Here is a 12,958-nt window from a genome sequence, read left to right on the forward strand (position 1 = left end):
GCGCAGGCCTAGCCGCCGTTACACCGCGCCGACTACCTGACGCTGTAGCGGGCAAAGGCTGCTGCCCGCCCGCGGCCGTACCCGACCTGGCAGCCGCCGGAGCAGGCACTGCACTTCCACGGCGGGCGCCTCTAGCGTCAGTGCGCCCGCCACGTGACGTGGTCCCACCGCGACTTACACCCGGACCCCTCGCGGCAGAGGAAGCAGCCGCAGACCCTCGCCGGGTACCAGCAGCCGCTGTCCGCCTACCCCTCGAGTCCGATGCGGCCACAGGGTGCACCACCTCCAGCACAGGCGCCTCACCCCCGGCAGGGCCTACATCGTCATCGGCCGCGAAGCGCGCCGGCCACCTGGCAGCACGCCTGGGACGCTGAGGAGCGGACCTGGGCATGATATGGGCAATTATCAGCTAAATTTCTCTTCAGAAAACCAAGTAAGGTAAGCAGCGCTGCAATGCACGTCCACTCACCTCAATTTTTTCAGGAAGAGAGGGAGACTCCTCCCCCTCGCACCACTATTCTCACAGCTAACTGGCCCATAAACCTATGCCCCTATTGGATACCCCGAGTCACATGGTCTCCCTGGGTCTACACCCAGCTTGGAATGTTTAACTCACTGCATGTCTATGCAGGCATTCCGTTGTTCTTCCATTCACAAATTAAATATATATGACTGTGTTTTTCATGTGTTTGCTGTGTTTATACAATATAATAAATTTTGTGCTTGTAAAATAACGTCATTGAAATATAATTTTGATGTACAGAATATTCCATTATCCCAGATGCTTCTGGTTCTGAGCATTTTGGGTAAGGGATACTCATCTTGTACCTGAATTGATTGTATATGTGTCATTGTCACAAAAACAAGATACTATTGTTACAAGGTCTCATTGATTTTGCTTTTACATTCTTAATACAATTTTTGATGTTGGTGAAATAGTCCAACACTTCTCTTAGTAGATACAGTATGTCAGATTCTTTGATATATATATAATAACATGTATAAATTATTAATTACTATCATTTTTAGTGGCAATGTTTCTTAAATTTTAATTGTCAATGTTCAAAAAGGTGTATTGCTACAAATCACATTTCTTTTTAACATATTTTTTTTCTTTCATGTAGCTGGTGGAAATGAAGTGATTCCAGGTAACTTAGATATTTAGTTTATTTACCCTATATTAAATTACAAAGCGTGACTTTTACAGAGTCCAAGGTGTGACATATTGGGCGGTATTCAATGAGAATACCTGCGAGGTGCAGCGAATCCTTTTTAGGATTCGCTGCACATTCGCCACGTTCCGGAGCCAGCGGGCTCCGGTATTCAACGTGTCAGGGGCTCGCTGCCCCTGACAGGCGAATATGAGCTCCTGCGGCAGGGAGCCTGAGGAGGGTGCCAGGCAGAGAGATGGAAGTCTCTCTGCCTGCCCCTGAACGTTTGTGGGGGGCAGGTGGGCTCCCCGGGTGCCAGGCAGCACAGGCTGCCCCCCGGGGGTGCCAGCAGGGGAATGTATATTCACTATACCCGATCGTAACATCGGGTGCAGTGAATATATGAATATGTAATGAGCGGCTCGGCCCCGGCGCCCCCTGCTGGCTGCTGTGTTAAAAATTTTTTTTTTTTTTTTTTTAAATTAAATATATAATCATGTGCTTACAGCACATGAATAAAAATAGCATGCCCCTCCTCAGAAGAAAATTCCTGATTTTTTGACACCAAATGTAAAAAACAAAACACTTTATTTTAAAAGTTCACATTCCACTTCACCATAAAAAGATAGCGATTGCTACTCGGTGAATCATAGTGAAAAAAACCTTCAAATGTATTCGCCATCTGCTCATTGAATAGGGTGATTCACCGTTTTAGTCAGAAATTCGCCAAACAGCACAAATTCACCATAAAAACATGGCGAATCAGGCTCATTGAATACCGCCCATTGTGTCATACATGGTGCAGTAAAACCAAGATGTATGTGGACACATCTGTATATCTGCAACAATCAATAATCAATAATATAAAATGTTACAATTCAAAATATATAATGCTCTAAAATATCTGTTTGAAAGAGAAATAAAAAAACAAGTACAGGAAAAAATATTACTATTATTTTTGAAAAGTGATAGTTTTTATACAAGCTTATTGGTTTTCTTATTCCATAATTTAGGAGGGGTGCAAGGAATTGGAGGGATAACAGGCACAACTGAGACTGGAATTAGTGAGTATCTGTACAGTATAGTAAAACTTTTACTCATAATATTTCATTCTCTTTCCAAAATCTAATGCTCTAAATTTGTCACTTAACAAACTTGCATCACAGTATAAATTTTTCAAAACTAATTATCAGATTTTTTTTTATTTAGAACATTTATTGGTTGAGTAGTCCTTACCCATATATCTGTTATATAAATTAGGTACTTGTTTCCTAGCACGGCGCCAATGATATTCATTCGCATGGCATTTTTTTCATCGCATCGCATGCCATATGCCTGTATGCGATGCGAAGCTATTTTAAATTGTATAAGCCCCCTAATGGGTTTATTCAATGTTAAATGACCCCCAAATACATTTTAAATTATATAAGCACCCAAATGGGTGCTTACAATGTTAAATGCACCCCCACGCCACCCCCATTATGAACGTCAACCCAAAGCGTGGCGAGCGGAGTGAGCCCACGAAGGGTGGCGATACACGTCCACGACCTTTTCATACCCCCACTATCCACGTCGGTGTGGAGTTGATTTTATTGCACACACGAGCACATGCTTTGGGGCTCGCTGAGCTCGCAACGCTTCGGGCTCGGTGGCACGCTGAGCTCGCCACACTATCTAAAATCAACTCCACACCGACGTGGATGGTGGGGGTATGAAGAGGTCAGTGAATGCAATGCGATGTGCGCCTTGCTTGGAAACAAGTACCATAAATTATTACGAAACCTAAATATTCCAGAATGGACTTTTTTTTTGCTAAAATCACTACTTTGGACATCTGTAACTGGCACTGTAGGGAAAATTATATGTAGCCCGTGCTAAATACCACACGGAATGTTTTGCTTAGCATTCAAATTAAGGTCTGAGTCAGTTTACACACTTGTTTTATGCTTTAAACCTTTTTTCATGCACAAATAAATCATATTTGTGAGTGTATGTCATGTGTTTATACAACATAAATGCATTTTGTGTTAACACATGGGTCCTGTCTTCAAAATATTTCATTAATTTTTAAAATATTCTGATTAATGGAATATTGCATTATCCAAAATGCTTCTGGTTCCTAGCACTTTGCATACAGGATTTTCAGTCTGTATATACTTGGATTGACTTGGTGATGTCAAAACCACAAGATAGTATTGCTGCAAGGTCCTGTTGATTGTACATTTAGATTCTTAATACAATATTTGATATTGGTGAAATAGTTCAACCCTTTTCTTAGTCGATATGTCAGATCCTTTGATAAATTGAAAGAACATGTATATATTATTAATATATAGAATTTCCAATGATATTGTTTCTTAAATTTTAGATGTCAGTGGTTAAAAGGTAAAATTATAGTCAATATTTTAATGAACATTTTTGTTTAATTTAATTCTTTCTATTATTTTGTAGCTGGTGGAACTCAAATGATTCCAGGTAATTTCAAAATCTAGTAGATGAAATTTATAAAAAAATGTTTGTAGAATGAAATTAATAATGCATTTGGCACATAAATCTAATGTACAATATATATATGGTTCAAACAATAATATAACATGTTACAATTTAAACATAAAATGCTCCAAAAGGTTTGTCTGAAAGATAATTTAACAATAAAAAACTAGCTCAAGAAAAATATATTGTGTTTACAATATAGATTTATTATTTTGGCTCTTGATACTATTCATTTTCATAAGCGATTGTTTCTAAAATGGCTGATTTGTTTTCTTTTTATTACAAAATATAGGAGGCATACAAGGAATCGGAGGAATAACAGGGACAACTGAGACCGGCGTTAGTGAGTATCTGTATATTGTAACGCTTTAATTTATAATACTTCATTATCTGTCTAATATCTATTGCACTGAATTTATAATTTAATACCACTATAATTAATACACAATTGTTCATAAATTAAGAATAGATAATTTTTCATTAAGAACAGCTACAGGTTGAGAACCCCTTATACAGACATCTGTTATCCAAATGAATCTGAAACCTATAATATCTGGAATGTTTTTTTAATTTTTCTTTGCTAAAAGCACCTCTATGAAAATCTGTAAAGGGCACTTTTGGGATATGATATGTACTGTACATGTCAATAAATATTTGCAAGAAAATGCTTGATTAGCATTTATAATAATGACTCAGATTGTGCTCATACTTTTTTTCATGTTTTGAAAACTTGTTTGGTGCACAAATAAAATATATTTGTGTTTCTTTCTTGTGTTTCATGTGTCTTTACAGCATACATACATTTTGTATTTACACATCTATAAGATATCCCATTGAAGTGTAAAATAGGCCAAAATATGGAATAATCCATTATACAAAATTCTTCTTGTTCTGAGCTTTTTGGATATGGGCTATTCTGTATATGTTTTTGTTTTATTGGTGACATTGTCACAAACATAAGATACTATTGTTACAAGGTCCGGATCAGGATCCGATAGATATGTCAGGATCTTATATATAGTTAAATAACATTTATAAATGACTATTTACTATAAATTTTAATGATGATGTTTCTTACATTTTAGTTGTCATTGTTTAAAAGTTACAATTGTAAACAATATTTCAGTGAACATATTTAGTTTAAAAAAAAAATTCTTTCCCTGTAGCTGGTGGAACTTAACCGATTCCAGGTAATTTTGATATCTAGTAGATTACATGTGTGTACAGTCTACAAAAGTGTTTGTAGGCTGTAGTGAATCAAACATGTGACACATTAGACATTTGAAATATAGTATATATCGGTACTTGTTTCCTAGCACGGTGCTCATCGCATAAGATTGTATGCCTTAATTAAGGCATACTATCTTATGCGATCACATTTGAAAAGATTTTTGATTGTATGTACAAAATCGCATCTTATGGATCTCATCTTATGGATCTCATGGATCTTATGCAACAAGATACTATTGTTACATAGTCCATTTGATTGTACATTTAGATCCTTAATACAATTCTTGATGTTTATGAAATAGTCCAACACTCCTCTTAGTAGATATGTCAGGATCATATATATATATATATATATATATATATATATATATATATATATATATATTTAAATAACATTTATAAATGAGTAATTACTATAAATTTAATGATGATGTTTCTTTCTTTAATTTTTATTGTCAATGTTTAAAAGTTAAAATTCTAACCAATATTTTAGAGAATGTATTTAGTTAATGTAATGATTTTTTTATTTTCTTGTAGCTGGTGGAACTCAATTGATTCCAGGTAACTTTGATATCTAGTAGATTACACATATAGAAAAGTGTTTGTAGACTGAAGTGAATCACACATGTGATAAATTAGACATTTGGGTACTTATGTAGTATCTGGACGCCCGATTAAAAAATCGGGTCCATCGCATCTCATCGCATGTGACCAAATCGCATGCGATGCGATGCGATGGACCCGATTTTTCCATAGGATTCAATGTTAAAATGGACTGAGTCCATTTTAACATAGGATTCTATGGGAAAAAGGGTCCTTTTCATTTCCCCACTATCCAACTACGCATGGAGTTGGATATAAACCTGTGGCGAGAGTAGCGAGCCACCGAGCCTGAAGCGTGGCGAGCGTAGCGAGCCCCGCGAGGGGATGCGGAATACTTTTTAACGAATCCGCGTCCCCTCGCCACGCTTTGGGCTCGGTGGCTCGCTACGCTCGCCACAGGTTTATATCCAACTCCATGCATAGTTGGATAGTGGGGAAATGAAAAGGACCCTTTTTCCCATAGAATCCTATGGAAAATCGGGTCCATCGCATCGCATCGCATGCGATTTGGTCAGATGCGATGCGATAATCGGGCGTCCAGATACTACATAAGTACCGACATTTGAAATATAGTATATATCTGATAGAATCAATACTATACAATGTTACAAAACCAAAGCATATTTGTCTGAAAGAGAAACAAAAAAATGATCAGGAGAAATAATTTTGTTTTTGCAATGTGAAATTATTCATTTGCCTCTTGATACTATTATTTTTGAGAAGTGAGTTTCTAAATATACTTATTTGTTTTATGTTTATTACATAATGTAGGAGGAGTCCAAGGAATTGGAGGGATAACAGGCACAACTGAGACAGGAGTTAGTGAGTATCTGTATATTATCATACAACTTTTATTTATAATATTTCATTATCTTTCCAAAATATATTGATCTAAATTTGATATTTAACCAAAATTTATACCTAATATACAATTTTTATACATACATTTTTTTTTCAAATACATTTTAATTGAATTTTTTTTTCAGTTGTACAGAAGTTAAAACAAATAAAGAAGTTTACAAAGGAAATGCTGATTGTGGTTAATTGAATATCATTTGACAACAATGTGGCAGTAATAAATCATTTTGAAATTGGGTTTAAAGTAGAGATGAACAATCAATCACGGTTTGGTAAAATAACAGTCGAGTAGGTACATTATCTGATCATTAAGGGGATAGTATAGGGTGAGTAATCAGACTGAATGCAACATAGTATCACAATAAAGTCTTGAAGAATAAATCTGAAAAGAATATGAAAAAAACATGGAGAAAATGAAATTTAAACAGTTTCTACCATTAAAACAATAGTTGTAAGTCTAGCGATAAGAAGGTACGACGGCAGCACTCTTGATGGTATAAGTGCTGATTACTCCATTTAAAGTGCTCTAACCAATGCTGCTGCTTGTGTGGGATCGCTCAAATAAATCCCAGAGAAGAAAGCAAAAAGTAGTGGTAACAAACTGCGCTTAGGTCAGAGTATTTTTAAAGGGATAAATACCAATTTATTGATATAAAGCAAAACAAAACCTAATAATATATTGTGGCCACAATTACTATATAAAATTAGTTCATATAAAGGAAGACAGACAGACACACAACATATAATAAAAAATCGGTACTTGTTTCCTATCTGGGCGCCCGCTAAGTTAATTGCGCACCATGCTATTCTCCGTAGAGAAATCTGATCGCATCGCATCGTACACATACACGATATTGAACGATGCGATGCGATCCGATTCGATTTCCCATAGGAAACAATGTGAAATGGCTAAATTTAGCCAAATTATCATAGGAACAATAGTAAATGGGCCAAAAACACCCCTGAACATTGAAATGTCCCCCCAAAAGTAGTTGACGCCACCCCGCCATCAACGTGAACCCGAAGCGTGGCGAGCGCAGCGAGCCCGCGAGGGGTGGCGGTACGCGTCCTCCGACCTTTTCATGCCCTACTATCCACTAGGGCGTGGAGTGAGAATAGAATAGTGTGGCGAGCGCAGCGAGCCACCGAGCCCGAAGCGTGGCGAGCGCACGCGGATACCTTCACAGGTAAACGCGTCCCTTCGCGGGCTTCCCAGGTGTCCGCGTCGCCATGGACACCTGGGAAGCCCGCGAGGGGACGCGGATAACTGTGAAGGTATCCGCGTCCCCTCGCGGGGCTCGCTGCGCTCGCCACGCTTCGGGCTCGGTGGCTCGCTGCGCTCGCCACACTATTCTATTCTCACTCCACGCCCTAGTGGATAGTAGGGCATGAAAAGGTCGGAGGACGCGTACCGCCGCCCCTCACGGGCTCGCTGCGCTCGCCACGCTTCGGGTTCACGTTGATGGCGGGGTGGCGTCAACTACTTTTGGGGGGACATTTCAATGTTCAGGGGTGTTTTTGGCCCATTTACTATTGTTCCTATGATAATTTGGCTAAATTGAGCCATTTCACATTGTTTCCTATGGGAAATTGAATCGGATCGCATCGCATCGTTCAATATCGTGTATGTGTACGATGCGATGCGATCCGATTTCATTACGGTGCCGTACGTAGAAAACCTGGGCGCCCAGATAGGAAACAAGTACCAAAAAATCCTTCTCAATAAAAAAAACCCCAAAGCACTATGGGTTAGATGCTTATTAGCATATGGCAATTAATAATTAGCTGCTCCTCCAGTTTTAAGATAATGCACATATTAGTGAGTTAGTCCAGAATCGAACCAATGATGATATGTAACAGTCTTACAGTATGTTGTCACTGCTGTGATGTAATCATAATGTTAGTAATTATAGCAAATGCTTTTTTGCATGCAGATGTTAATAGCAAGCTACAGATTACCTTATTACAGGTGTGATGTATTCGTGTCTGGCCAGACCATATAGTCCAAATACCTTGCAAGGTTCTGATGTAAGTAGTGAACTTCCGTGCCTCCCAGCTGCTGAAACTGATAGTCTTTATACTGGCAACTTTATTCGGAGTGGACACAGGATATTCCTCAGATTCATAAGATAGAAAACTCTGCAGGTTATATAGCAATAGGTTTTGATGTAGATGTGAGAGATGGATGTCCTTTTATAGCTCTAACGCATTTCCCCGCCTGCTGCTAGCATCAGCGGCTTCCTCAGGGAGCAGTTCAGAAAAAGCTTTCTACCATTAGTTAGTGAAAAACATTATTTCAAACAGATGTTTAAATAACTTCCCATTCTAGTAAAAATCGAACAAAGATGGGAGGTGGGAAGAAAAGGAAGGGAGGGGGGATTTGAGACATAGACATATAATAAATGGGAGTATGTATGTATCAAAATTGACTTCAATGATAATCGTAAATATACATTTGATCATCAGTCCATGCGTGCATGTCATGCGGTAACGGGAAAGCCCATCTTTTACTCCTTAATGGAATGGAAATCTGGTGTATCAAGAACCATATTGTGTTCTCAAATATTCTTTGGATGGAAGTTTGCGTAGTGAGGTCTAGGGTTTGTATGAATAAGTCCCATTTAGCATAAAAATGGGCCACTCTTTTTTTCTACATCAGTTAATGTAGCTTGGCGTTCAAAGAATAGTATGTTGATTAGTGATCTTTTCAATTCCATCAATGAAGGGGGTTTTCTGAGTATCTAGTGGGTTAAAATAAGTTTCTTGGCCAAAACCAATATCAATGTAAGCAATTGTGGGATATGCCATTTATTAGGGCCTAGTTCCCAATCTTTGAATTAAAGAAATAGGCAAGGTATAGGTTCATAAGACAATTGAAGAGAAAACAAGGTGTTAAGATAGCCAAGCAATTTTCTCCTGAAATTATTTTATCAGTCCACATTCCCAGAAATTTTGGTTTAGAGCTGCACCTTGTATCTTACATTTAGGGCATAGACCTAAGTCGCCTGGAATAAAGTGGCTTCTCTGTAGTTGGGACACATAAGCTCTAATTAAAAATTTCAGGTGAGTTTCCTGAAGCGAAGAAGATTACAAATATTTGTTCATAAATTAGCACTTTTCAATAGGGAGTCCATTGGGGGGAGTGCCGGGATATCATTTTGCTATGCAAGTTCCATTCGCTTACGTAAGGTATCTTTTGGTATAACCGCCAGTTGTCGATATAAGCATCTGATTATATATACTAGAATGTTGTGTGCTGCAAGTAATGAAAGAATCAGGTCCAGGATGACTGGGGCATCAAATGATTTAGGCTAGGATTGGACGTAACGCCCATTTGGAGGTACATAAAAAATTTGAATTTATGGAGGTGGTATTTCTCTGAGAGGTTGGAAAAAGATGTGATAGTGCCACCTGGGTCAAATATATTTCATATGGCTGATATACCTTTCCTCTTCCACTCCAAATAAGTGTTGTTTTCTAGACCTGGGGGCAAAGATGGATTGCCCTAAAAAGTGGGGAAGGGCGTGCTGCTAAAGTTTCGGCCAAGCTGTTTGTTAATCATAATCCACATTTTATATACATCTTTAAAGAGGATGCCTGTAATGATCTCTGGAATTTTGTTTTATGGAACATGCAGTAATGCTGCTGGGGAGTATGGATGAAAAAGCCAAAGTTCTATAGTGTTATTAGTATAGACAGAGCATTGTAAAATCGGTTGCGTATCAGAACAGTGCTGCCTGAGAGAACATTTGTACATGAGGCAAGCTAAAGAATTCTTCTGCCTTGGGGAGGGATAATCTGGCCATTGACATTCAGGGCTTTTTAGCAGACCAAATAAATTTAGAGACCATAGTATTATAACAAGAAATGTCATTTTTGGGGAGAGATAGAGGTAACATTTGCAATATTACACTTTTGATAACAGTTATGCAACCCATGAGAGAGAAAAGGAGCAGCATCTACCTATAATAGTTTTGCTATCGCTTGCAATGTTGGTTTAAAATAGGCTAAGCATAGTGAGTCTAGATGGAGTGGAATCCTTATACCTAAATATTTCAATGGTGTTTTGCATATGTGAAACTGTTGCAATATAGGGTGCACAGCAATATGAGATGGAGGCAGGCCCAAGGGTAAGAGATGGGATTTAGCATACTGTAGATTCTTTAAATCCTGAAAAGATACCAAACTGGTCAATGACTTACATTATTATCGGGATAGAGATATGGGGTTTTGATAAAAATAGCAGCATGTCATCTGCAAAGAGACTTAACTTTTTTTGTTGCCTACCTGGATACCTGAAAAATTTGGTGTATTATAAAGTTTTAACACCAATGGCTCCAAAGCAAGGGCAAACAGCAGGGGAGAGAGGAGGAATCCCTGAAGGGTGCCTCTTAGTATTCTAAATGGAGGTGATAGGTAATTGTTTGCTAATATTTGGAATAGGCATTGAAATATTGGTCATAAAATGAATGTTTGAAGACCTCAGGAACCCCAAATACCCAAAGTGTGGTAAAAAGATAGCCCCAGGTGACCATGTAAAAGGCCTTTTCGGCATCTAGTGACAATATGGCCTGAGGGTCTGAGGTTCCTGAAAGCCGCTGCCACTGCAAAACAAATAAAAGTTTACGTACAATAAGTACTGAGTGGTGCCTGCCCCATATGAAGCCGGTTTGATCTTTGTCTATGATAGAAGGCAGTAAAACTTTAAGTCTATCCACTAAAATATTTGTGTAGGCGGTATTAAGACGGGAGGGTGGGGTCACTGCCAGGTTTCAGAATTACTTTGAAAAGGGCTGAATTGAAATAAGGAGGGAGGGTTGCACCTTTGAGTATAGAATTGAATAAAGTTTTTAGAGTGCTAAGTTTAGGGGCAAGTAATTTATAGTATTAATTTGTTAGTCCACCTGGGCCTGGCACCTTCCCAGGTTTCAACTGACTTATGGCATGTGAATTTCTTCTCCATAAATCTTCAGATATCTGACATTAGTGTGGTGGTTTGTTCAGTAGTAAGTGTGGGTAAGGTAACTGAGGACCAGAAATCATGTTTGTTTGATGGTCTATAGGGGGAGAGGAGTATAAAGTGGAGTAGAATTCATGTAACATAGCCAAAATATCTTTCCCTGAGTGTACTAATGTGGCATAATCACCAGTAACAGAAGTGATAATGGTTGGAGGATGTTGTCCACATAAAAGGTTATTCAGGAGCCTGTTGGACTTGCCTCTGTATCTATGGTATTTGCTCTATGCATTGAAAGACATACAAGTTTCTATCTTGGTAAGTAGATTGTTGAACAGGGTTTTGGATTGAGTAAAGGCTTGTTTATATGCAGTTGTGGGGTTAGTTTTATTTTTCTGACTAGCTGACCCACCTGACGTTGCCCGGGAAAACCAATTTCCAAAATTGCTGTAAAATTTCATCTTATGTTGTGCCAAAGACCTAAGATTGGAATTTGTTAAAGCTTCCACCATAATTTTAGAATGTGTTTGCATTGATACTCAATGATAACAATGAAATCAGGTGTGGTGTTGTTTGAAACATACCACTCCTGACTTGATAGCTTGTGTGTGTTGATGAATTCCACATATCCACTCCTGAGATTTAGCACCTATGACATACGCTCCAGCATATGAGGGTCATAAATCAGTACAAAATCAGAAATGGATGTGGCCACAGAACAGGGGGCATGGCCACTCCTCCATTTCTATACTTTCAATGGTACAGTTTCTACAGTATGTAATTACAGGCACTGAGTGCATGGAGACTGGGGTGGGCCTTACTTACCACTTACCACAAAGTTGCTGCAGCAGTCTCTGACATCTTGAGATCTGTAAAGCGCATGCACTGGGCGTCTCTACCAAACAGTGGGGCAGCCCCTGAGTGCTGTAGCAGGTCTGCAGGCCAGGTCACATACATGTAATGTCATAATGCGACGCACACTACACGGACCACAATGCACCACTGGGAATGGGTGCAATGGGCCAAATTCATCCCAACACCCACCTGGCCAAACCACTGATCCAGCCGTCGCAAGCATCAACTGGTGCATTGATAATGTTGGGTCAATGGGCATAAGCGCTGCCTGTATTTGTTTGAATGTTATGAGTGTAAGAAATTGAAAAATAAGACTGAGATGAAGATTTGGCATGTTAAAGTGTTCAATTTATTAAAAAATTGTGAAAAAATATAGGTGTACATAGAAATACAATCAAGAAATGAAAGTAGGATTAAAAAATAAGTTCTGATTCCCAACTGGGGTTCAGGTGGTCTTTTAGGGTCCCCTTTACCATCCCGCAGGTCTCTTCTCCTGGAGCTTACGGTCTCCCTCAGTGATTGATAGTCAATCACTGAGGGAGACCATAGGGTTTGTTTCGCAACCCACCCCCATACAAACAATTATCAATTTGAATCAGAACTTTTTTTGAATTAATCATTTTTTATTGAGGTTTTATAAAGATACCAAAACATTTTACATGCATAATACCAAAGTAGTCTGGACTACAAGTAGGTAGGTGGGCAGGCACTAACTGACGCGTTTCACCGCTCCTGGCAGCTTTATCAAAGGTAGGAAGTAAGGAAATGGCTAACAACCTCTTGGAGAGTCCATGGGGAATTCAAAAATTTT

At 38.8% G+C, this 12,958-nt stretch overlaps 1 protein-coding gene across 1 annotated transcript in view; it reads left to right on the forward strand.

Annotated features, from left to right (window-relative positions):
* The first annotated feature begins 394 nt into the window (after positions 1-394).
* The window catches only part of LOC146042444 (IgGFc-binding protein-like), a 68,977-nt gene continuing 56,413 nt past the window's right edge, over positions 395-12,958 (forward strand). The window contains exons 1-3 of the mRNA XM_083162435.1: positions 395-438; positions 3,603-3,626; positions 5,412-5,435. Coding sequence (XP_083018561.1) covers positions 395-438; positions 3,603-3,626; positions 5,412-5,435 — 92 coding nt within the window. The remainder of the gene's footprint in view (positions 439-3,602; positions 3,627-5,411; positions 5,436-12,958) is intronic.

The sequence above is a fragment of the Crinia signifera genome, chromosome 19 (assembly GCF_055691185.1).
Source record: "Crinia signifera chromosome 19, ASM5569118v1, whole genome shotgun sequence".
NCBI lineage: Eukaryota > Metazoa > Chordata > Amphibia > Anura > Myobatrachidae > Crinia > Crinia signifera.